This window comes from Nesoenas mayeri (genome assembly GCF_963082525.1).
Source record: "Nesoenas mayeri genome assembly, chromosome: 9".
NCBI lineage: Eukaryota > Metazoa > Chordata > Aves > Columbiformes > Columbidae > Nesoenas > Nesoenas mayeri.
In genome coordinates, this window is record NC_137557.1 from 16,296,473 (window position 1) to 16,322,187 (window position 25,715).

General features: G+C 56.5%; 1 protein-coding gene across 1 annotated transcript; it reads right to left on the reverse strand.

Moving 5' to 3' along the window:
- Positions 1 to 48: 48 nt before the first annotated feature.
- Positions 49 to 17,593, reverse strand: TRPM2 (transient receptor potential cation channel subfamily M member 2; the record flags this gene model as incomplete). Its single annotated transcript, XM_080349977.1, has 32 exons — positions 49 to 174; positions 396 to 512; positions 1,052 to 1,153; positions 1,684 to 1,789; positions 1,976 to 2,062; positions 3,165 to 3,266; positions 3,354 to 3,430; positions 3,941 to 4,092; positions 4,503 to 4,590; positions 5,219 to 5,306; positions 5,425 to 5,557; positions 5,708 to 5,889; positions 6,169 to 6,352; positions 6,816 to 6,987; positions 7,129 to 7,261; positions 7,599 to 7,717; positions 8,278 to 8,491; positions 8,581 to 8,693; positions 8,850 to 8,995; positions 9,288 to 9,417; positions 10,508 to 10,645; positions 11,072 to 11,422; positions 12,761 to 12,882; positions 13,118 to 13,220; positions 13,581 to 13,781; positions 13,982 to 14,043; positions 14,497 to 14,677; positions 15,108 to 15,274; positions 15,648 to 15,828; positions 16,302 to 16,470; positions 16,973 to 17,058; positions 17,399 to 17,593. 32 exons carry the CDS (start codon positions 17,591 to 17,593, stop codon positions 49 to 51), a joined length of 4,527 nt encoding a protein of 1,508 aa, XP_080206103.1.
- Positions 17,594 to 25,715: the final 8,122 nt, after the last annotated feature.

Genomic DNA, 25,715 nt, shown 5'->3' on the forward strand with positions numbered 1-25,715 from the left:
CCAGAACCTGGTCTGGGGCAGCAGGAGCCCTGGCCTGTGCTTGAGGACTCAGTAGTAGGCGTCAAGGAGGGTTGAGACCTTGTGCAGGAGCTCCTTGTGGTTGGCGTGCAGGGGGATCCTCTTGTCCAGCACCTGCCAGCGGATACACAGCTCTGGATCGCAGCCCTGGAGGAACTGGAAGGGGACCAGGAATGTCACAGACGCTGCTGGTGAAGGGCCATGCCAGCCACAGTCAACAGCACCTCCAGTCCCCAGCGTCCTGCCCCCGGGGCAGTGCCACTCCACTGCATGCGGCTGGAGAAGACCACTCGTGACCAGGGTGAGATCTGGGTCTGGACTCCAGCCCCCCAGCCCCATGCATGGCTCAGGGAGCTGTGGGGGCGAGGGACTCATACCGAATTCAGCCGCTTCATCTCCACATCATTCTGGTTGTCGAAGTGCACGCTGACAGCAACCGTCTCCACCCAGGCGTTATCTGTGTTGCGGGGGTCATCGAGGTACCCCTTGTGTATCTGTGCAGAGTGAAGGAGTGTCGCATGAACGGAGCCCTCTCCACCTCTCTGACGGCACCCAGGGGTGGTGGGACATCACCTCATCGCTCCTCTGGAGACCAGTGCCCTGCTTCCACCACAGAGGCAGTGCAGCCCAGAATCCTGTGCACTGCGAGGCATTACAGGGCGTCTGCACCTCCTCTCACTGTTTCTCCCCAGTGGGACCAGTGGCCAAGAGGTGATGCACTCTGTCCCTGTACCCTGGGGGCACCCATGTGCCCCCATGGTGGTAAAACACTGGCCCAGGTTGGCCAGAGAGGTGGTGGATGAACCATCCCTGGAGACATCCCAGGCCAGGCTGGACGGGGCTCTGAGCAACCTGAGCTGGTGCAGATGTCCCTGTTCATGGCAGGGGGGGCACTGGGGGAGCTGGGAACGCCCCTTCAAACCCAAACCATTCTGTAATTCTATGTCCCTGTACTGTGGTGATGCCCCCAGGTGCCTGTATTGCCATGACACCTATGTGCCTCTGTACCACCGGAACACCTCCATGCCCCCACCTCGGTGCCTTGTTTCAGCAAGTTCTGGAACTGGGGCCAGAACTCCCGGCGCAGGATCCACTTGAGCTTCAGTGGCAGCGTCTCGCCTGGCTCCAGTGACCCCTGTGCCAAAGGAGATGTCAGCTGCGGGTCCTGCCATCAGCCCGGCCTCCCTCCTGCCACCAGCTTGGCCATCACACAGTTGCCACCACTGCAGAAGGATGGCGAAAGCTCTGGTAGGGGAAGCAAGCAGCAGTGGTGCCTCCTCCATCCCTCCCTCCCGCTCCTGCCAGAAGTCCTCAGCTGTGCCCACACGTGTCTGAGTTTGCCTGATTCACCGTCTGGACCTCTCTGTCACAGAAGGCTGTGCCCATGGCTTGTTTCATGAAAGACATGCAAGAAGTGAAGGTGTGAATGAGGAGGATGAGAAAGAGGAGAAAGACGAGGAGGAGGAGGGAGAAGCAGGGGGCCGGGGTGGGTGGGGGTGTGTAACCTCACCACTGTTCCCCAGCACTCTTGGCAGCACAGCCCCCACTCGGATGCTGTGACACCAGTCTGTGTTTGTCCCTTTCCGCAGGGCACCCAGCCATCAACCTGCGCCGGCCCCGTCTGCCCAGACCCTCCTGGACCAGCCGGTTTCCACCAGCTCTTACCCCGGGCAGAGCCCAGACGTCTGACAGTGGGTACTGGGCTACTAGGACTTCCAGCATCTTCTTCAGGCTCTTCCTTATAATGGACCCATCTGAATTCCTCCTCCATCTGTGAGAGAGGCTCCTGTTACGCTGCAGCAGGACTTGGTTCCCCACCTGCCCAGCTGTGGTCGAATGGGCAGTAGTGGGTTTGCCAGGTCCCAGTGTCTCTGAAGTGGCTTCGTGCCCCCTTTTCCATTCCACCTCCCCAGCCCTGCTCTGGAGCAAGGACACATCTCTGTCCCCCAGTGCTCACCGGGTCACAACGGGGTGCAGGGCATGGTTGGGCCCAAAGCAGTGCAGCCTCCCACGGCCTCGCAGCCCCGTCCTGCCCATGGGGTTCCTGGTGGGGAGAGAGCGAGTGGGCTGGGACAGTACCAGCATTGGCCTGCGTACTCGTCATGCTATACCGCTTCCCCAAACTTCCCATCTCTGCGCTGCACCTCTTCTGGAGTGCTTTTTCTTTTTTTTCTGGGGGGGTCAACGGGGCAGAGTCCAGTTGAGGCTTGTATCTAGTGCAGTGCCTCAGGGGTCAGTGCTGGGACCAGTACTATTGAATATATTCATCAATTACTTGGATGAGGGAATAGAGTGACTGTCAGCAAGTTTGCTGATTACACCAAGCTGGGAGGAGTGGCTGACACTGGGGATCCTGGGGACAGCAGGGTGACCATGAGCCAGCACTGGGCCCTTGTGGCCAGGAAGGCCAATGGTACCTGGGGTGGGTTAGAAGGGGATGGTCAGTAGGTCAGAGAGGTTCTCCTGCCCCTCTGCTCTGCCCTGGAGAGACCACACCTGGAATCTTGTGTCCGGTTGTGGCCCCTCAGTTCCAGCAGGACAGGGAACTGCTGGAGAGAGTCCAGCGCAGCCACCAAGATGCTGAAGGGAGTGGAGCATCTCCCGGGTGAGGAAAGGCTGAGGGAGCTGGGGCTCTGGAGCTGGACAAGAGGACACTGAGGGGGGACTCATTCCTGGGGATCAATATGGAAAGGGGGAGTGTCAGGAGGATGGAGCCAGGCTCTTCTCAGTGACAACCAGTGACAGGACAAGGGGCAATGGGTGCAAACTGGAACACAGGAGGTTCCACTTGAATATGAGAAGAAATTTGTTCATGGTGAGGGTGGCAGAGCCTGGCCCAGGCTGCCCAGGGAGGTTGTGGAGTCTCCTTCTCTGCAGACATGCCAACCCGCCTGGACACCTTCCTGTAACCTCATCTGGGTGTTCCTGCTCCATGGGGGGATTGCACTGGATGAGCTTTCCAGGGCCCTTCCAGTCCCTGACATTCTGGAATTCTGTGATCCCTGCCCCACCATTAGCCATAGGGAAGCAGGAAGATGGCAGATGCCCCTAGCCCTCCCAGATTCTCCATCTTCCTCATGCTTTGCCTGTCGCCGGGCTTCCCATCTCCCACCCAGCCCATTTGCCACCGTGGTGGCTGCACTCACAGCGGCAGCCCATCCTGTACGGTGTAGAGGCCGTGAAAGCTTTGCCGGTCGATCAGCCCATCCATGGTGTTGTAGTTGATCTTCAGAAGAGACTCCAAGGAGCTGGGAGGGAGGCAACCCAACAGGGAGGGCTGGCTGTGCCACCCGGGGAAGGGGCAGAGGAGCAGGGAACTGCAGGGGGACACTCACGGGCTGAAGGGATCTTGCACAGCCATGTCCTTGTGCTCGGCCGAGTAGACCGGAGGGTCGTAGAGTGGGAAGTCCACCTGCAGGGCATGTGGCCATGTCAGATCCCCCTTGTGTCCCTGCTCTGGTGTCAGGCAGAGGCTGGGATCCCCAGGGACACTTTCTGCCCCAGTCCTTTCCTCTGCCCAGCTCATGGCAACTCCGGGCCCTGCTCAGGGTCTCGGCTGCAGGGTTTGTGCCTCTCACTAGTGCCCCTGTGGAAGCCAGTGCCAGATCCCATCCCTGACCCTGAAACAGCCCTGGTTCAGGAAAAGCAGAGGCAGGTATTTGTCCCCTCTGTCTCCCAGCTGAGCATCCCCTGGTATCCTCAGCACTGCAGTTCCCAGCAGGAACAGTGCCTGGTCACCTCTCTTTGTCCCTGGGAGGATCTTGGAGCAGCTGCTCCAGGAAGCCACTTGTCCCAGGGCTGGGAAAAACAGCAGCTCCCAAGTGTGACATGGGTGCAATGATGGGTCTGTTACTCTTCCCACTGCCGGGATCTGCCCCACGGCCCCGCTCCCTGCCCCACTGCCTGGGGTCACAGCTCCTACCTCCCAGGGCACCTTCTCATCTGGCACGGGGAAGCGGAGGGTGTGAGACCCTGGGTACAGGAGGTTTCGGGCAAGCACATGGTGGGGGGGCTGGCTCTCCTCGGCTTTCCCCTCCAGCTGAACCTCCTTCATCTCCGAGGTTTTGCTGGAGCCTGTGGGGCAGACACAGAGAGCGACGCCCCGCAAAGCAGGGTGCTGAGTCTGCTGCTGCGGACCATGGCTCTGCTGAGGGGGCGGACAGTGTATCTCCATGGAGACACTGATGTCCTTTGGGGGCCTGGCCTCCATCATCCCTTCCAGCAGACCCTGGAGTTGCTCCCCAGGGGATGCTGCAGTAGAAAGTCTCAGCCATGGGCTCCAGGAGGGTGGGGATGGATGCAGGAGGGGCTGGATGGACTCAGAGAGCCCCCGAACCTTCCCAAGCCAAAGCAGCCTCTGCCACACTGCTCAGTAGAGGGGTACAAGGGGCTGCTCAGCCCTAGTCTGCAGCTCCATGGGTACCAGTGCAGGGATCTGCATTTCCTCAGCACTCACTGCTGGGGTGGAGATGGACTCCACTTACCCATGGGTGGCACGTCCTTGCCAGAGCCAAAGCCATTGTCCTGCAGCGCCTGCGTTATCCACCTCAGGGCCTGGGCACTCTGGTGCACCTGTGGAGATAGCCGAGGGTCAGACCTCCAGACCTCACTCCCTAACCCTAACCCTAGCCCTAATCCTAACCCTCACCCTAGCCCTAGCTGTAACCCTAACACTAACCCTAACCCTAACACTAACACTAACACTAACCCTAACCCTAACTCGGCTCCCTTGCTCTCGGCAAGCCATCCTTGCTGTGCTTTGATGCTTGGCTTGGAAAACCACTTCCAGGGAAACATTTTTTTAAAGCAGGTGGAAGTGGAAGTAGGAAGAGCAGTTGTGCTGCAGCTGTACCAGAGAGGAGGTGCTAGGGCCAGGGCCAGCTCCCTGGGGACCCCGCTGCTGGTGCAGGCTGTGGAACAGCTTCATGGGGAGGGGGTGGAGAGTGCCCCGTCTCTGAAACGTCTCGAGGGTCCTCACAGGCTCATCCCACAACTTCCCACTTTCATCCTGTTCACTTTGGAATTAAACAGAACATTCCCCATAAATCTTCTACTCTTGGATGATGTTGTTTTGGTGACAAAACTCAAACTGTTTGGAGGGGGATTGATCCAGAGAGGCTTTCTCTTGTCTTCTGGTTCAGTTGACTCAGCCCCTGGAAAAGTCAGTGTTTCTTAGGTTGTTGCTCAGCTTTTTCCTCACCTGCTCTTCTAGAGAGACCAGTCTTTGCTCCACCAGCCCTGTCCTCTTCACCCGGTCCAAGTCCAACAGCTCTGCCAGTACGTCAACCCTGGAGGGCCAGTGCAGAGAGGAACCCCCTCAGCAGCCACCCCTGCACTAATCCCAACTCTTCTCTGCCCAGAACACTGGAGGACAGAAGGATGTCCCTGTCTTAGGAGTGCCGGTACCTCTGTGCGATATCTCGGATCTTCTGCTCTGTGTTCTGCTTCTCCTGGCACTGCTGGTGCTGCAGGTAGTTCTCCTTCAGGTACATCTCCCAAGAGAGGAGGGCAGCTTCTTCATTCTTCTCCAGCTTCTCTTCTGCCAGAGGAAGGGGACGGCAGTGCTGTCAGATCCCTGGGCGTCCCAAGCCCCATTACCCAAACCCAGGCACCAAGTGTCGTGCCTTGGTGCACAATACCCTGCCCCAGGGAGGGGGCAGAGGGCAGGAGGGGACATGCTGGTCCTCACTGAGCTGCTTGTGGTGCGTGGCCGGCCTGCGGAGCAAACCTCGGCGGACCAGGATCTGCAGGTGGTTGAGGAGGATGAAGGGTGGAGGCGCGGGAGGGCGGCCGTGGTACTCCTCAATCAGGTCATGCCGCTGGAACTTCCAGATCTGGTCTGTGTGCTCCTGGACCTGCTGGAAGGTGTAGCTGGGGCACAGCCCAGGCGTCAGCCGTGCCGTGGGGATGAGATGGCATGTTGTGTCTGAATGGTGCCCCGGCTCCTACCCGTCTCCCTGATCAGCCTTGGCCTGCACCCGCTACTTCCACCTTATCTATAACCCCCAAAATTGTCCCTGTGCTCTGCCCAATGTGTAACTCAGAACCCTCCTTGCACTTTCTCTGTGTGCAGTGCCCTGGACGTGGCCAAGGCCACAAGCAAAGCCAACTCGATTCACCGTTTGGGCCACGGGGCCAAGTCAAACTCACTTGAACATGGCAATGAGGAGGTTGAGAAGGAGTATGTTGGTGAAGAGCAGGTACAGGCACAGTAAGATGACTGTCAGCCACTCTGGGAAGATGGGTTTCTTGCTGTCCTCATTTGTCTCTGGGCACTTGGGCTTGTAGGGGTCGGTGCCGTTGGGGCTGCACTGGTCGATGTTGAAGTTGACCCCTACAAGGGAACACAGCCTGACTTCACTGCAGCCAAACCGCAGTGCCCCGGGAAGCACGTTGTGCTCTCCGAAAACGGCCAGCATCAAGGGACGTGAGCACCGGGCAGGGATTGACCTCCATCTGCATCATCCCAGGTGCTCTGCTCTCTGCCACCAGCTTTGCAGCTGTGGTCCCGGGCTGGTTTGACCCACACTCCTGTGCTTTGGCTAGTGTGCTCTCTTGGCTGATGGGGTCGGCGCAATCCCTGGGTTTGCATTGGTGACAACGCTCCCAACGTGCTGGAGCAGGGCTCCATCCCTGCACCCTGTCATCACTCCCTCCTGGCCTGACGTTGGCCCTGCACAGGTCTTCCACGGGCCAACACAGTGGAGTTCAGCAGGCTGCGGCGTGAGCTGGGCACCCTCAGCCTTGCGCAGCCATCCTGCTTGTGCCAGGCGCTGTCACACGCCACTGTCCCTTACCGTCAATGTAGGAAGGAATCTGCCCGAAGATGGTCAGGTAGGAGTGGTAGACCACACCACGGAAAAGCCACTCCACACGTTCCTCATTGTGGATCAGGATGGCCTGCTTTGCAACCCCAAAGGACACCACCCACACTGCCAGCAGGAAGAGGAAGAAGAAGACATCCTTCATCTGCAAAGACAGAAAGGAAGGAAAATTGTGTCCTGCAGCAAGCCCTGCTCCAGGACAGGGTAACACAGGTGGCACAGCCACCCCGTGCGGGCATCCGTCTGCTCTGGCTGGTCACCCTGGCAGGACAGAGGGAGTTCTCACCATGCGCTTCACAATGATGATCTTGGGTCCCAGGGTTCTACTGACTGTGAAAATGTGCATCAGACGCAGGCAGAAAATTATAAAAGCCAGGGACAATATGATACGCCCAGGATAAAAAGTTGATGGGATGAGCCTGGGCACAGAAGAAAGGAAAGGAAAGGAAACGTCTCAGTGCCACCAGTGTGAGGTTTTTTCTGATCTTGCAGCACTACATTTCTGCAATATCAGTGAGCTTCCCTGGAGCTCTAGGTGAGAGCGGTGGCATGAAAAACATCTCTCCTAAAAGCAGCTGAAAACTGAGATAAATTGTTTAGTTCAAATTGGTCAAATCACATGACCACAGAAATCGTCAATGGCCTTGGGGAGAAGAAACTGCAATGAAAAACCGTGCTCAGTTCTCACACTAGTTTTGTATCCTTAGGCCATGCCTTGAGCCCGCGCGTTGCCAGGCAAGCAGCTCTGCAGCTCACCTGCAAGTCAGCCCTGTGAGGAAGGCTAGGATGGCGCAGATATCCAGCTTGTTCCAGAAGTCCTTGAAGTACAGGGAAGCCATTTTCACAAGCCCAAGCCCATCCGGATCATAAAACAGCTGTTGGGAAGAGAGGAGAGGTTGGGATTTTGGTGAAAGCCTTGTAAGATGCTCATGTGCCTTGGTAGAGGGGAGGGACCATACAGACCTGCTGGTCATCACAGGACCCTCTTGCTTACCTAAAGCTATCCTGAGCCTACAGGGTTTTCTATAGGGGCATGGACAGAGCATGGGAGAGATACCTGAGACTTGGGGCTCTTTGGTCTGATGAAGGAAGGCACTGAGATGCTGAAGCAAAAGCTGAAAAAAATCAAATGTCAAGCAAAGCATGGAAAGGCTCCTGGGGATAAATGCCTAAGGAAGGATTTGGTCCCTCCAGCTCCTGATGTTTTCAGCTCCAAAGAGCACGACTTTCTGCAAGCAGCTGGGGCCAGGTCAGACACAGCCAAGGAGATTCTCCAGTCTCAGAGATGGGGGGATCTGGCAGTCCCTTGTGCTGGGACCTCTCTGAATGGAGGTGACATGAGAAGCAGCATGGGAACACAAGATACACAGGACCTTTCAGGACCCCCCAGTGGAGTTTCTGTCCCTCCTCTCGCCTCTGCTCTGCTGCCCCATACCTGCCGGGTCTCCTCGCACACCAGGGAGAAGAGCCAGAAGTAGATGAGATACTCCCGCCAGGACGGCAAGGGCTGGAAGTCAACCATCAGGACGTAGGCGAAGAGCAGGAGGAAGGTGAAGTAAGAGAGGATGTTCATGAGGAAGATGACGACAGGCGCTGTGAAGAAGGCTCGGAGGCGTGTCAGGCAGCCCATGGGCTGCAGCCTCTTCTCCCTGCGGGGAGCAGAGGTGGAAGCAGCGCTCAGCTGCCTGGGGAGATGCCACAACAGCCTCTCCCAGCACATCCCGGCTGCACAAAGTACCTGAAGGTGATGAAGCTGGTGTAGAGCAGTGGGAAGAACAGCATGCAGGCGATCACCCGCCAAAGCCCGTTGTCTACACACATCTTCCCCCACCAGACTTTGGTTAGAAAGGCCTGTGAGGAGGGAGGAAGAGGAGCACTGGCTATGGGAGCTCCCCTGTCAGAGCGGGGCTGCAGGGCAGAGAGCCACTGTTGCCAACAAGGAACCCTGGATCTGGGACAGGGGACACTTGGGCACTTCCCCTCTGAGCACCACTGCTGGGGACCCACCTGGACACCCCCATGGGACACAAAATTCATGTTCTTGGCCTCCAGTGCCAACTGTAGACAGGTTGTCTTCCCCCAGGCCTCAGAGACACGGGTGAGGAGCTTCTGGGCTCTCTCTTCATCCTTGCGGTAGCAGTCTGTGAACACGCCTGGCCAGGCAGGGACCAGGGGGACAACGCTGAGCTCCAGGGACAGTTTGGTGCTCAGCAAGGTGCCTACAGCATCGCCCTTTGCAGCAGGATCTGGACATTACACCACGTGGTGGCACCTTCTGTGCCCCCACCACCACCCAGGCACAGCCCTCATAGCACCATGACCCCAACCATGATGAGGGGACCCCCATTTGGCACCATGCACCACGCCCAGACCCCACCTGGGCAAAGCAAGCCAGATCTGCAGGGCGAGAGAGCAGTTCTGGGCTGCTGGTCGCCTCCCGCTCACCAATGGCCTTGTGCTCGTACTGCTCAGCCAGGGCCAGCATGTCATCAGTGGTGTCGGTGTCCTCCTCCTCCTTGGCGAGCTCCTTCAGGATTTTGCTGCAGGCCAGCGCAGATGCCATGCAGTCCTGGCTCTGGAGCAGAAAAAGCCAGAGAGATTGTGGGGCTCTGTGCCCCATCCTGCTGGTCCTGGTTGCCCTCTCGAGCCCTCCGGGTGCAGGAGCAGCAGATAACCCACTGCCACGGGGAGTCTCGGAACACTCCTGCTCTCCTAGGAGGAAGCCTTGGGTGACAGGACACTGTGACTCCACATTCACCACACCGCCAGCCACGCTGCCCCTTGCCCTGGGGATGCTGGTTACGGACCTTCCAAGGTCATGTTAGTCTAACTTCCCTGCCGTGAGCAGGGACATCTTCAACAACCTGATCTGGGTGAAGATGTCTCTGCTCATGGCAGGGGGTTGGACTAGGTGAGCTTTGAAGGTCCCTTCCAACCCAAACCATTCTGTGATTCTATAGTGGAAGCCTTCTCCACCCTAGCTGTGACACTTCTGTCCCAGCACATCACCTCTGCTTGCAGCACACGTTTTGGCTGGGAGGGAGACATCTGGCAACATGGTGTGTGTCTGGGGATGAACATCCAGGGTCTACAGGTTCACTAGCTAGCTCCCATTTGGGGGATCAGGCTCAGGCACCGCCATGGGCCAGCTCGTGTGCTATCCCAAATGCCAGCAGGTGTGTTCTTTTCTCCTGGTGATAAGAGGTTTGGTTCTATCTAAGCCTCTCAGCTGGGACCTTTACAGTAATAGTAAGACCAGTTAATATGGTCTTTAAAAAGAGGAAGCTAAATAAAAAATAAGAAAAAATATTTAATAATATATCTATAGTAATACCATTACTATATTAATTATTATAAATATATAATTATAACATATAAATGATATAATATACAATATTATATGTTGTTATTATAATATAGTGTTATAATATTATATATTATATTCATTATTATGAACAATTTCTTCCCCAAAGGGCTGTTGGAACAGGCCGCCCAGGGCAGTGCTGGAGTCACCATCCCTGGAGGGTTGGACAGATGGACATGAGGTTCTCAGGACATGGGGCAGTGCCAGGGCTGGGGGAACGCTTGGATTCAGCGATCTTAAAGGTCTTTTCCAACCAAAATGATTCTATGATTCTCTGACCAACAGCTCTGGGCTGTGATACCTGGGACCAGATGATCTCTGCCAGCTCCTTGCGGTTCTGGACCACAGCCCAGATCAGCAGGTCCCGCACTGGGTCCATGGTGAAGGTGGCTCGGCCAGCAGAGCGTTTGTAGAGGGATCGGAGACTTGAGCTCTGCACCTGCAAGGTGTGTGATGGTCACACCTGTTCCCCTGCTGGGAAGAAGGCTGGGGGAAGAAGACAGCCCCTGACACAAAGCCACCCCGAACCCTGGCTGCCCCCACTAACCACCGGGGAACCTTTGCTGCAGATAGCAGGGTGGGCAAGACCGGACTCATTCTGGAAATATCACCTTTTCTAGGGCCTGTCTGGCCCAGTACACCCACCCAGGGGGTCCTGCCTGCCATGGGATGCTGTGGGTGCAGGAGGGTGGGAGTTGCACCTCAAAAGGGATGCAGATGGCTTGGGCAGGGCTTTAAGGGACTTTAAGTGTGATTCTTGAGCAGGTAAGAGGACAGTGACCCAGCTGCATCCTCCAGGATGGTTTCTTGAGCCAGTGTCGCCCTCCCTCATGCAACCCTGCCACCACGTAACCTGAATGCGTACATTCAGCTTGATGTGCGGGACGGGGATGGAGAGCCGGGGCCGCTCCGTGTGCTTGGGCTTGGGGTAGAGAGGCTGCGTGGAGCAGCCCAGGAGCTCCCGCAGCACCTGGGAGACGTGGTGCAGTTGGATTCTTGGCATTTTGGAGCCAGCTGTGCGCTCTTTCTCCTCCAGCAGCACCTTCTGCAGCTTGCTGTGGAACAGGCAGGATGGTGCCACGTTGTCGTAGAGGTAAACCAGGGTGTCCCAGGTGACAAATTCCTTGAGACGCACTCCCTGCTCCAGGAACAGCTTCACAAACTCTGGCTTGTTGGAGATCAGGGCAGCTGCCATCACTGGGTGGAGATCTGTGGGCTGGCAGGACAGAGGCAGAGGTGAGGGGCTCCATGGCCCCAGAACAGGGTCCCACCATGTTCCTCACTCAAACTGGGGAAAGGTTTTATTCCTGAGCACACAAGGAGTTTCTGGGTGTGAGAGAGCAGCTGGGAGGTACTGGGACTTGTGGAACAAGCCCCAGGGACACACTTCTGCATTAGGATGTCCTCTCCTTGGGCAGTGGAGCTCTCTGTGCCCTTGGCTGCTGCGTGGAGGGATGCAATAGAGTAAAAGGTAGACCCTCTTTCTCCAGATCGTAGGGATGCACCATACAAACGGACAGAACCTCACAGTCTTGTATTCTGTGCACAACTCTTCAGCTGAAGGATCATGGTGCTGTCAGCTGGATCTCAGCCATGGGGAGACTGGTTGCTCCGCAAGGGCACCCAGTTCAGCCTTTGAGGGGTTTTCCTTTCCAAGGCGACCTTTGCATGTGCTCAGAAGTGAAAACAAAGCCTGTGGGTAAGTGGCTGCATCTCTCCTGGCAGGAAGGCACCTGCTGACTTTCTGCTACAGCTTCGTTTCAGGCTCAGCTTGTCATACCCGCCACACTGGTCCAGGGTTGCAGCACCTCGTAACAGCCCTTGAATAATCTGAAAGCCTGCCTCGTCCTTCCTTCCCAACAAAGGGATAGATCTGGCTCATTTTCATACCATCAGATATTTCCTCTTCAGGTTCCCACCAGCCCTTCCCGTTCCCATGAAAGGTATGTGAACTGGTGTGATCCAAGCCGCCAAACAAAATAGGAAAATCCTTTCCAAGTGCCACAGCCCCAGAGAACCCTGCTCAGCTTCCACTCCTCAACATCCGAATCAGGCACGGGACAGCACAGCTGGCTCGTGCTGCTCCCTGTCCCACTCTGTGGCAAAGCTTCAGCAGGGGAACACCAGGCTAGGTGAGATGTGGTTAGAGACAAGTTGCCATTTGACAACGTGTCATGAGCAGCAACCACAGGGCAGCGCTGTCAAGAGGTATTTTTGGCTCTACGTTGGTGGATTGTCTTTAAAAGACAGCAGTTTTGAACAAAATACCAATGAATTGCCATTGTAAACAATTATAAGCCAAAGAGGACCTTTACGAGCAATAAATTGCACGGTGTGCTTACCTCTACTTCGGGTGTTTGAGTGCACTTTTGAAAGTCGGGGCAGATTCAGAGCATCTAGCAATGTGGTGGGAGTTTAGGGTCCAAGAGAGGTGCTCTCAAAAACTCTCCCTAGGCACAGCTGAGGTGAAGAGCACCTTCAATATCCACAGTCTTCACGTGGGACCTGACAAGCTGTGAGCCTGACCAGACAAGCAACACAGGTACTCCCTTACCTTCCACTCGTGGTCGTCTGTGAAGATCTCACTCCGAGCAATGTCCACCCTGTTCCAGGCCACGGCTAACTTCAGCTGATGGTCCCAGTTCTCATGACCAAAGTGGTCCTGGTTTCGGGACGCTGCATGCAAAGTGCTTGTGTTAGAACAGAGGATCATTTACAAGGTGAGAAGATACCACCTGGAAGCCCCCTTGGAGGTCTGGCCCTTTTGGAGAAACCTCTCTCCCTGATTAGCATCAGAAGGTTTGGGGAATCCCTTTGGTGGCCCCATAAGTCAAGCAGCTGCAGGAGGTGACTTGTGAGCCCCATCCCCTTCGTCTTGCCCCATCCTCCCAAGAAGCTTCCCAGCCCTCACCTTTCAACAGGGCCTGGAGGATGGCCACATCCACGTCCTGCTGGCCATATTTGCCCTCTCTGAAAATGGTCAGGAGCTGCCGGCTCCGCACTATGTCTTGGATCTACAAGGAGAGCCGTGGGCAAGCAATCAGCAGCAGCATCTCCTCCCAGCTGCTTCCCACAGCCCCCTGTCCTGTGTGGGGCAATTCCCTGTGCCCCTCGGGGTCCCTGCAGACCCCCTGTGCTGTGTGTCCCACCCTGGCTGGGGTTGGTCCCAAACAGGAACAGGCAGGGGAGGGGAAGAGCTCGAGCCCTTGGGGTCCCCAAAAGGACAATGCTGAGCATGGCAGTGGTAGAGATGGATGGTTCATGGAAGATGAGCCTTGAGCTTCATGCTGGGAGTCTTGCTGCTCATGGGCAACATGAAGCCTTTGATCTCCACCAGCTCAACAAGAGGAATTGTCTGCCTGCAAGAGCCTCACCTTCTTGGTCCACTCCACCAGCTTGCCCTCAGTGAAGAGCTCATAGGTGTCGTGGAAGAGCACACTCAGCTTCTTCCGGATCAAGGCAATGGTGATCTTGGGCACAGGCAGGTTGGCCACCTCTGAGATGACATCGGCCACACGCCCAGACCCTTCCACAATCACACAGGGGGTCCCATTAGTGATGGCATTGTAGATGGTCTGCAACAGAGCAGGGAGGCCGGTCTTAATCCCACCTAGAGGCCAGTAGACCCCCTCTGAACAAGAGACCCACACCTCTGCTCTGCAGCTGCATTTCGGTCAGTGTGGCACCACACTTGCACTGACAATGGAGACCAGCACCCTGGGCAAGGAACTGTCCCCTCCCACCGCCCCTCAGCTACGTAGAAGCAGTTCCTTACATCAAGTGTCCCGGGACCTCCTTCCAGCACCACGCACACGATGGGGATCTTGATGGCGACGCCTGTGGGGAAGCAGAGCTCAAGGTGACCTCCCTGCGGGCAGCGGCCCCATGCAGCTGAACGTGGTCCCTCTGAGCAGTGGGGTGTGAACAGCAAGGTGGGAGCACTGTCCCTGACATGCCAGGCTCCAGGAGAGAGGGGAGACGATCTCCTGGCGGTCCTGCTGCTGAGGCATGTGTGTGCATGTCTTAGAATAGAAGAACATTTGCATAGTGAGAAGATACCACCTGGAAGTCCCTGTGGAGGCCTGGCCCCTTGGGAGAAATGCCTCTCACTGATCAGCTCAGCATCACAAGGTTTGGGGACCCCTTTGGTTACACCATAAGTCAAGCAGCTGGCAGAGAAAGGCTCTTTGATTGGTGTCATCGGAGGCCAGGATGGGCACCTCTTATTAATGGGTGGCCCATCCCACCTCGTACCCTCCCCTGTCCCCGACCTGGCTGTGTCACCATTACCTCCTTTCACCTTGGTCTGCTCTGAAATGAACTTCTCCAGTCTGGTCCTCAGGGGGATTTCCACCCCATACCTCCCGTGGGTCCCATCGTCCACCAGGATGAAGTGGGAGTGGTTGCTATCCAGGCATGACAGGCTGCCCTGGTTCTCCTCATCCAGCATGTACTCAGCTGGAAAGCCACCCTGCAAGGAACAGGAGGAGAGACTCTGGGGAAGAACTGGCAGGACTGCACAAGAGCACCAGATGCCCAAAGCAACCAGCATTCGGGACAGGGTCAGGCCAGCACACGGGGACAGTCTGGCCAGACAGCTGCCCTCGCCCCCCCTGCACTGCTCAAGTCAGCCTTGCCCCGTGTTCCTCTGTCTCTGCTCCTCATACCCACAAAGGGTCCTCCCAGGAGAAGCGCAGCACCTACACAAGACACTAGGTAGGGTGCAGGGGCTTCTCAGCAAACATCAGCCTGGAACCATCACTCGTCCTGGTGTGGCTGGGTTTTACCAGGGCTGCCAGCCACAGGCACGTCTTGAAGCACCCACTCCCACCGCAGTCCCTGGACGGACTTCCCTGGCAGCCCAAGCAAAGCAAACGCATCTACAACCCTGCCTGGCTCACCATGGGGCAGATGAGGCTCTCCCGGTTGTACACGGTCCCCCAGGTGGCTATGCCAATGGTGACAATGTCGCTCTCCTTGTGGCTGCAGCTCAGGATGAAGTCTCGCACCGCCTCTCCCACCTGTTTCATCACACCAGCGTGGGACCCCCCCGTGATGATCCAGGCCCCTGGGGGTCAGAGAGGGGCTTGGGAAGGGAGGGCATCTGCTCACAGCAGTCTCCCAGCATCCCCCTGTATGGCTGCAGGAACATCTGGTCCTCAGAGGTGCTCCATCCCCCAAAACATGTCTTCCCTGCTCACTACATCAAGCCCTGGCAGCACAGGAGATGCCTTCTTCAGCTCAGTGTTACATCTCTTGGTCCAGCTCCCTATGACCCTGTTTGCAGCGATTGCACAAGAACAGTCCATCTCTGGTGGTGTTAGTCCAGGCAGGGACCTACAAGCCTCCTGGGCCAGCTCAGCACCTCTACAGTAACCCATGGTCAAGATGACAAGCCCCTCTCGCACTGCAGCCACAGGGATATTCTCTGCACCTCTTACCAGTGGTCTGGGCCACTTTGACCAGCCCTTGCCGGAAGATGTTCTTCAGTCTTGGCTTCATGACGAAGTTTTTGGCTCCCCCGGTGACTGAGATGAGCAGGTTGGGTGCATCGAGGCCCCAGTGCTGTGTCATGAGGTGGTAGATGACCCGTGGAGGGGTATCCGAGGAGACGCGCACATACTGCAAAGAAAGGAGCATACACATGTTAAAAATAACAATCAGAGTAAGACAGCACTTCCACCGCAATTTCTGTTGTCCCAGCAAAGAACCAGGGTCTTCCCATGACATTTCCCAGCAGAGTCCTGTTGCTGCTGCCCCACGTCTTTGTGCGTGATCCCGTTCCCATTTGCTTCCCTGGGAACAAGAGTTCCCAAGATGAACCTAAGGACAAGGACAGGGAACAGCCACTCCTTGAAGCATGGGCCTCACAGCACAAAGATCAGTCTCATGGTTTTAGAAAGGGACTGGGTGCAGGGCTGGGAGAGAGAAGGGGTCTTGTTCCACCCCCTCATTCTCTGCTTGTGTTGCCTTTGAGGCATTTCCATGGTTTCCTGACCTCTTCTCATTCAGGAGGGAAATACCCGCATTTCATCTGCCACAGCAAGACCCGAACACTGGCTCCCCATGCACCACAGTCAGGAAAAAAGGGTCACCTTGCCCATCTTCTGTCCCAGGCCCGTGAAGTGGATGTCACCAAAGGCATCTGTTGGCATTTCCTGGACATGTCTGCTGGGGTCCCATTCCTTCCCCAGGAAGATGGGAGGTTTGGCAGCATCTTCCAGGTGCTGTTCCCTGAGATAGCCACACTCGCACACAATCCTCCTGAAACACATAGCACCAACTTTGACAAAAACTATCTAAAACCAAAAGGCAAAGTCTGGCTGGCCCACCTGCCTCAGCCCAGGCGGGAGATGTTGGTGTTCTCCTTAAGAACACCATGGACATCAACATCTTCCACTCAGCTTGTCCTCCAGCTCCGAACTTGTGCAGAAACAAAGGCATTGTTTGGGAGGAAATTAAGCAAAAAGTTAGTATTTCTGCCCATAAAGTTTTAGGACAGAAATATTAAGGTTGCTCTGGACGTAGTACGGATGGAAATGTCTGCATGCAAAAGCATCGGAAAGGTTCCTCACTGGGACACGGGATATCAGCCATGTGGTGACACATGGCAGGGTGAAGAATCGGTCAAAAAGGAATTTGTGAATCCCCTTGACACCAGCTCCCTTGACAGAAAAGTGGGATTTTTCTGGTGCTGTAGCTTTGTCACTAAACACCCCTTCTGCTTTCCCAGTAGAGGAGGGGAGTGAGGAACCATCTGACTTACCCAGAATCTGATGTCTGGGAGCTTTCAACGAAGTAGGTGCACTCTTTCTTCTGGATGTTTTCAGGAATCCACGAGATGAGATTTTCCTGAGGGAGCAGGAAAAGCAACAAAGGGTCAGGGTTCCTGTAAAGGGTCAGAAGTTATGCCAGGGGCCACACACCCTGGTGCTTGGAGCGTATCTGGGTGCTTCTTTTGATGTGAAGGGAGAAAGCTCCATTGCGATCTGCAAGGACAAAGCTGGGTGTCCTTCAAGGAAAGGAGATACGAATGCTTGACGTACCTCAGATGTTTGGGGTTTCTCTGTCTGTCCTTAAAACTAAAGTATCAGTTATTAATGCTCCTGTTAATAAGGCACCAGATAACTCATCAATGCTCTTCCTTTGTGTGTGGCCAGCCGCCCTTTCCTCTAGTATCTCCTGAACTTGCCTTTTCATTGCTCCCGGTGGGGAAATGCGCCTTTCGCCTGCTCTTGCAGACACTGCTGCTGCTCTGCTGGAGGTTGGGGACCACCTCAAAGTCGCTCATCTTCCTGGGGTAGGCGGCGGGGTTGTCTCCTTTCTCAGGGCACACCTTGTTCAGTTCGGAGGGGAGAACCTTGCTGCTCCGGCCACGCATGGCCATGGCTGCTGTGTCTTGCTCTGTGTGGCCTCTTCTCTTCTGTTCCTAGGATGTGAGGTCTTGAACATCTCCATCCTGAGTGCAGCAGAAAAGAAGAAGGATATTCATGGACATAAAGCCCTGGGGCATCATGTCCATCGTTTCCTGGGTGTAGAGTTGTCATAGATTCACAGAATCATAGAGCAGCTTGGGTTGAAGGGCCCTCCCCAGCTTCCCCAGTGCCCGCCCTGCCATGAGCAGGGACATCTTCACCAGCTCAGGTTGCTCAGAGCCCCGTCCAGCCTGGCCTGGGATGTCTCCAGGGATGGTTCATCCACCACCTCTCTGCCCAACCTGGGCCAGGCTCTCACCACCCTCAGGGACAACAATTCCTTCTTCATGTCTGGCCTGAATCTCACTCCTTTAGTTCAAAACCATCACCCCTCGTCCTATCTCAACCAGCCCTGCTCAAAAGTCTGTCCCCATCTTTCTTACCAGCCCCTTTTAAGTAGAGAAAGGCCAAAATAAGGTCTCCCCAGAGCCTTCTCTTCTCCAGCTGAACACCCCAACTCTCTCTGTCCATGGAAAACACGCTGAACCCTCATCACAGTCCTAACACAGGGGCCACATGTGTGGTGAACTAGCCTCAGTGTGCACCGCACTGCCCCGGGCAAGACCATCAGCCTCCAAAACTGACCCCACCGCACTCCCCCTGCCTGCCAGGACTGCTGCCCGCCCTGCCTGCTCCCTGCCTGCTCCCTGCCTGCTCCCTGCCTGCTCCCTGCCTGCTCCCTGCCTGCCCTCCTCACTCGCTCTCAGCTGCCGGCAGCGGGGATATTTCTGGCAGCAGGGAGAGCAGAATCCAGGTCTCTTGTGCCAGTAGCCCAAGCGTGGCCCTGCATGGAGAACCCGTACTGAGACACGGGCTGCAGAGACAGGCTGCTTCTCTGCAGGGGCGTCTCGTGTCCCCTGCAAAGGTCCTGGGAGGCCAGAGCAAAAACCACAGTGCACACAGGGCTGAAGCTGCATAGTGGGAGCGGCAAAACTCCGGAGCCCTCCCAAAACCTCACAGCCCCCATCACTGAGCTTCTGAGACCGGAGAACTGCTGTAGCAAGGGTGGAAAAGCTCCTGGGTGTCTCCAAAGCACAAAGGGGGATGGTGTCCCATCAGGGGAGCTGTCATGGGGGAAGCACAGCACTCGAGGAGAGTGCTGGCAAAGTTGTGGGGTCAGCAGGCCTGTATTTAAGGAGCATTTTGGCTGCCTTTCTGCAAGCCAAACTCTGCAGTGTACCCACAAGAGAGGAGCCCTCAGGGGGACAAGGAGTGCGGGAACAAAACGGTGGCTCCCACTGTTATTTCCTTCACATCTCCTTCCCCTGGGCTCAGCTCAGCCGCAGCAAGGAAAAGCTGTTTGTCAGCCTCCCCTGGGCTCCCTCTGCAGCCCCAGCGCCTTCGGAGCCACGTTCTGGCAGACTGGCTTTCTGCACCAGCACAACACACCATGGCATGTCTAATTGCTTGAGAAAGAGCTGTCTAAATAAGGTCAAACACATCCTCAACTCTTGTTCCTGCCCTGCTCCTCCCCAGGGCAGGCAGGCTGGTGGGGGTTTGGGACACGGCCACAAGCAGCTCAGAAGTCCATGTATAATAGTAGGAGCTCCATGGGCACCCTGAGAGTGACCGATCATGCTGAGCAAACACCCCAGATCCCTGTCCTTAAGTGCTCCGAGGTCAAGGGCCGACCCTCTCCCGCAGCACCCCTGGCTTGGTGAGCACCAGGGAGGGGGGACTGCACCCTCTGGAAGCACGGAGCCCCTCACCTGGCGGTTAGGTCACCTCTGGTGGCCACAGCACCCATCAGGAAAGAGGTGCAGAGCCCTGACCGAAAGCACTGAGTTCTGCCTGTGAACCGTGCCCACCCCCTGCCCCTCCGTACCTTCCCCACAGCATCCTCCGCCCGCATCACCGGCTCCTCCGCTCTGAGTCGGATTCAGCCCCGTGTCCTTCTTCTCCTCCGGCAGGTCATATTGTCCCTGGAGACCTGGAGGATGATGGAGAATAGGGCAGAGCAGCCTGCGAGCTGCCTGCAGAGAGGAGGAGATGGCAGGGCTGGCAGCCGCCCAGCAAATCAGGCTGCGGAAGCCGTCCCTGCCGAGGCGCTGCAGCGCCCAGGCGAGCCCCGCGTTGGCTCGGGCGGCTGAGTCACGCTGCCCGCCGCAGCCCTTCCTACCCGCGGCCTCCCCGCCTGAGCCTCCCACCGCGCAGATGTCACCAGCAGGGGACACCGGGGTCCGGCACAGAGGTGATGCTGGGGACAGACGGCAGCTCAGCAGCTCTCTTGGAGGCCTGGGTGCAGCACAGGCTTGGCAAGCGTGAGGAAAAAGCCCTTCCCGAAGTATCAGCTTCAATCAGTCTTTATAATATGAAAGTGTATTAATTTTATTTATGTATCTATGTGCTCTATATTAGTTATACATTCCGAGGCTGAGGGAGCCGCGTCTTTAGTTTGGAGAAAAAGAGACTGAGGGGGGACTCATTCCTGGGGATCAATATGGAAAGGGGGAGTGTCAGGAGGATGGAGCCAGGCTCTTCTGGGTGACAACCAGTGACAGGACAAGGGGCAATGGGTGCAAACTGGAACACAGGAGGTTCCACTTAAATTTCAGAAGAAGGTGGCAGAGCCTGGCCCAGGCTGCCCAGGGAGGTTGTGGAGTCTCCTTCTGTGCAGACATTCCAACCCGCCTGGACACCTTCCTGTGTAACCTCATCTGGGCGTTCCTGCTCCATGGGGGGACTGCACTGGATGAGCTTTCCAGGTCCCTTCCAATCCCTGACATTCTGGGATTCTGTAAAGGAGAGCCCAGCCCTGCAAAGGGGGACTTGGCTTTGTGGAGGCTTAGAGCAAGCCATGAAGGGTAAACGACACCCCAGCACAACCACGATAACGCAGCATCCCAGTGCCCCTGACACGTCTTTGAAACCCTCCCGGCATCGTCTGCTGTCACAGAGCAGCAACTCGAGCAAGACTGACTGCAGAGACGCTGGGATCAATAGACAAGCATCAAGAACTGCAAAAATAGAGCCACTTTGCAACGTTTTGCTGTGATTAGCAATTGGCAGCATGGGTGTTAGTGATTAGTGTGATCATGTTGTGCCTGATGATTTGAAGGGTGTAAGAATCCCATATAAAAACACCCTCGGGTGCCCCAGTTTGTCTGGATCACCTCATGCCCATGAAAACATATTCACCCTTGTGACTCCATGCTTTGCATCCCAACCCCTTGCCTTGGCCAGTGTGGGTCAGGTGTGAGTTTCCATTTCACAAGCCCCAGGTGAGGGGATGTCCCTGTCACACCACAGGCACTAAATGCCTTTTGGCTGTTGTGTCCCACCTCCCTGCTCCAGATGCTTTCCTCCTCCCATTATGCTCCATGCCCTAATTCAGGGGTGTCAAACTCACCTCTAACCAGGGGTCGCATCAGCCTCCCAGTTGCCTTCAAAGTGCTGAATGTAGTTTTAGGACTGTATAAATGTAGGAGTAGTAACTACTCCTCAACGAAGTCTGCCCTAAATGAAGTGGCATCTCCTCTGGATTTGTAGCCACTTAACTTGCATTTCCCACAGAATTCACTTAATAAAAATCAACGTCTTCCTCAGGAAATGCGTGTGTTAAGCAGCAAAGCCAGGCCAGGCGCCAAGGATGCTGCAGCAGCGAGCGATTTGGCCTCCAGCACGGGAGTTCCGGCCATCCCAGATGGTTTTTGCTGGAGAAGACTGTAAAAGCTCATGGGGCAGTGCCAGGGGACAGCTGGGAAGAGATGGTGCTGGTTCTCAGGTCCCTGTGGACCCCTTGGTGTGGCAGTGGGCTCAGGTGCTGGGGCAATGCGTTGAAGAAAGGAGGCTGCGGCAGCAGGATGACGGCCTCTGGCTCACTTTCCAGCCAAAGTATGTGAGTTAGCATGGGCCACCTCTGCAACGAGTTGTTCTGCTTTCCCTGAACAAGAGCAAACAGCCGAGACACGTCGCTGGGAAAACAGATGCCACTAATAAGGCAGTAAATAAAATCCATGTGCAATGCTTTACAGTTCAGTTGTAATTAACTCTGCACTGCCAAAAGAACTGAAGCCAGAAGTGCACATTAATTACACGTTAATGTGAACGTTCATCCGCTCTCGGCTGGCAAACTCTCTGGAGACCGTGGCTTTTATTCCATTTTTGCACTTGCCAAAACCACCGTGGCGCGGTGGGAGTTGCGTGGACGTCGTGCACTGGAGTGGCTCCCGCCGCTCCTCCCAAATGCCCAGCTATAACAAAACCCAGCGAGGCTGAAAGCAAATCCTGGGAAGCTGAAGGATGTCTCCTTCCAAGGCCTTTCCTGAAGAGCCCCGCAGGGGCAGAGGACAGCACGGGCTGGGAGAAAGTGAGTATGTGTGGTGGAGGCACCGTGTCCATTACATATGGGCAGGATGGATTAGTGTGGCTCACTTACACGCGAGAAATTCCATCGAGGGGCTGCAATACAATCAAGAAGCAGCAGATTAAAGCTTTTAAGCACTGATTGCCTGGCGAGGATCAGTTACAGATTCAGCCTCTTAATCCCAGCCCTGGCGAGGCCTCATGCCCGTCACAAGCAGTTCTTGAGGGAGGATGAGCCGATGGCTCCTGCGACACAGCAGCAGCGCCAGAGCGGGTCACTCTGCTGTAAGGGGGGATTGTGCCGAAAGCCCCGTGACGGTCCAATCTTCCTCCAGGTATCAGAAACCATTCGCAAATGTCCTGTCTGGGGTGATGGGAAAGGACAGAAAGGGTCACCTCGATGCCCAGTGTGGCCTGGGACCGCTGCTGAGAAGATGCTGCTCAGAGAGAAACTTTGGGAAATACCAAAGAGACTTTTGCTTGCCAGCATTTTCCAACTTAAATCTCCATGAGATTTACATCTTTGCACCCGTCTCTGGGGCCCAGAAGACCCTGAGAGGCCATGGTCACGCAGAGCAGCCTCACCCCACACTCAGCTGCCCGTGCTGGGGTAGATGCAGCCCTCAAAACTCTCGACACGAAGGTCTGGGTCTGCTCACTGGGAAGCAAGGAGACCCTCCCAACCCCTCTCCCAATCCCTTCTGGGGCACATCCCCACAGGGATGAGCAACCGTCCCGCAGAAACCAGCCCCGGCTCCTCTCAGTGTCCCGGTGTTTTTATTGCAGAGGGGCCCAGGGGGCCCAGCCGCCCCGCTCAGAGCGCAGCCAGGGGAGACGCTGCGCATGGTCCCCTGAGCCCGGCTCGTCCTCCTGGAGCCTGCGCAGCCACGACGGGTCTTCGCCGGGCTCTGGCAGGTGGAGGAGCCGGCTGTGCCCGTCCCTGTCCCTCTGCCCGGACGGGCTCTGGACACGCTGGCGAACACCGGGGCGGCTGCGCTCCCCACTGCCAGCAGAGAGTGTCCGGCGCCGGGGACCGCCGGGGCCCCGCTGCTGCTGCTGCTGCTGCTGCTGCTGCTGCTGCTGCTGCTGCCGCCTCTGCCGCCACGGCCCCGGTCCCGCGTAGGGATGGAAGCGGCTGTGGCGACGGGCGGCCATCCCGTCACCATCATCCTCCAGCTGCAGGAGGCGGATGGCCATGACGGGCCCCCGGCAGAGCGGGCAGGTGGCAGCCGCGGCGCTGGCAGCCCAGCGCTGGATGCAGGCACGGCAGAACGCGTGCCAGCACGGGGCAACGCCAGCGGGGGCTGCCAAGGGACCCCGGCACATGGGGCACGTGTCCCCCCGCCGGCACCGCCTGGCAGCTGGTGGCACCACTGGGTCAGGCCCGGATGACTCCATTGCTGCTGGTGCGACTTGGTGTCCTGGGACTTGGTGTGTTCTCTGCTGCTCACAGGACTTGGTGACCTCAGCTGCTGCTGGTACGTGGTGTCTTCTCAGAGCTGGAGGCACTTGGTGTCTCTGCCACTAGAAGGACTTGGTGTCTTCTCTGCTGCTGCCGGGACTTTGTGTCCTCCCCGATGCTGCCCGGACCTGATGTCTCATCTGCTGCCGGCAGGACCTGATGTCTGTCACTGGTGCAACGCGAGGGCTCGGGTTCCGCTGGCGGGACTCGGTGGCCGCTCGGCTGCTGGCCGGTCACAGCGTCTGGTGCCGCTGGCAGGACTCGATGGCTCGGGTGCTGCCCGCAGGACTCGACGTCTCGTGTGCCGCTGGCAGCATGTGACACTGGCTTTTATTGGCGCCCACCGCAAGTGACGTCATGGGGTGACTGTGACTCTGGTGACGTCACAGGGCTCTCGGGGACACACCTGGGGACGCACCCAGGAGCTCCCCAGCCTCAGACAGACCCTGTGATGCAAAGCCCACCTGGCAGGGGCTCCAGGGGTGGCCTCAGCACTGCTGGTCACTCCCTGCTCTGCTGCTGATGCTCCTCCTTGTGCAGCCCAGGACACCCTTGGCCGTCCTGGCTGGCTCAGGCTCAACGTGGTGTCCAGCAGGACCCCCAGGGCTCCTCTGCAGAGCTGCTCTCCAGCCGGACACCTCAGCGTGTCCTGGGGCCCGGGGCTGTTCCTCCCCAGGGCAGGATTGTGCGTGTCCCTTGGTGAACTTGGGAGTGTCGTGGTTTAACCCAAACTAGCAATATAACCATGATAACCCCTCACTCAGTCCCCCCAGCCCCCCAGACAGGGGGGAGAATTGAAAGGGGAGAAACTTAGAATAAGATAAACACACTTGAATAAAATCACAAAATACTAGCGCACTACTAGCAAATATATATATACATATATATATATAAAATCAAAATGGAATATGAAATAAAAGATACTCAATGCAGTTCCTCATGACCTCCATCTGCACCGAGCAGCCCGTCCCAGGCAGCAGCACCTGGTCCCAAACAGCCCAGAGAGAGAAAAACAGGCAGAAAGGCGCAGAGGCCTCTGCAGAAGCCGAGGTGCCCATGGAGCACGGAGCAGAGCGAGAGGAGATGTGGTTTGGAAACCATCCGGCCGGCGGACGAAGAACCGGCAGAGAGATGAGTGCATCAACTTTCTAGACACTCGCAGGTCTCAGCCCACACCTCCCAGGGCTCCGTCCTGAGAGTGCAAAGGGAGCTCTGAGCTGTCCCTGCTCCCTGCCAAGAGCCCGGGGGGTGTCCTGGAGCTGCGCTGCTCCTTCTGCAGCTGTGGGGTGTCTGCTGGAGCGAGCCAGAGCTGGACCGTGCTGACACCTCCTCGAGCTCCCCAGTTTTCCTCCCCATCCCACCGGGTACTGGGGAGGGGTGAGGGAGCAGCACGTGGTTTTAGTTGCCAGCTGGGGGAGCTGGGGCTAAACTACTACAGCTAACCAAGAGGATCAGACCCAGTACTGACCCCTGGGGCGCACTGCCCGTGATCAGCCTCCATCTTCATGCCACTGAGCAACACTTAAAGACCTATGGCACCAACATTCAAAATCACTTCTTGCAAAGTTCTGCCTCCCCCCTGCCCTCTGCTGTCTCCAAAACCATGAGAAGTTTCTGTGCTATCACTTCTTAGCCCCAGTATGAATTTTCAGCTTCAAATACAGGGGCTCAGGAACATAATGCAGGATCTGAATTGTTTGCCTCCTTCTCCACTTTTCCTTAAAATACTCTTGCGGCACTACATGCTGAAACCACTTTTGCACTACCTGCAAATACACAAAGGACACCACTGCAAAGCTCAGAGAAGCTTGGGAAGCCACCAGAGCAACCATTTCCAAAGCTGCCAAGGTTTTAAATCTCTTTGGCCAAGGGGGTCTTGGGTCCCAAGGAAAGCTCCAGGCGCAAACCAGACCCATCGCACCCTCACACAGAGCTTCTGCACAACTGTTGGCATCAGAAATCATCTAGGAAAGAAATATCACCGCCAAGGTCTCCCCTAGAGCCACACACCCGCTTCACAAAGCCTTTGAAGACAACAGAAGGGGAAACACAGCCAGAACCATCTCTCCAGCCTCTGCTGTGGAGTGGAAGCAGCACTGCCTTTCAAGTCACCCGGACAGCACCCTCAGGTGCCACTGTCCCCTCCCTCCCACAGCAAAAGGCAGTTCTGTCCCCGCAGTGCAAATCCATTCCTGATGCTGAGGCTTCCACAGCGTTATTCAGGTTGCAGAGAAGGGTTCAGGAGGTTGGATCTGCAACCCAACACC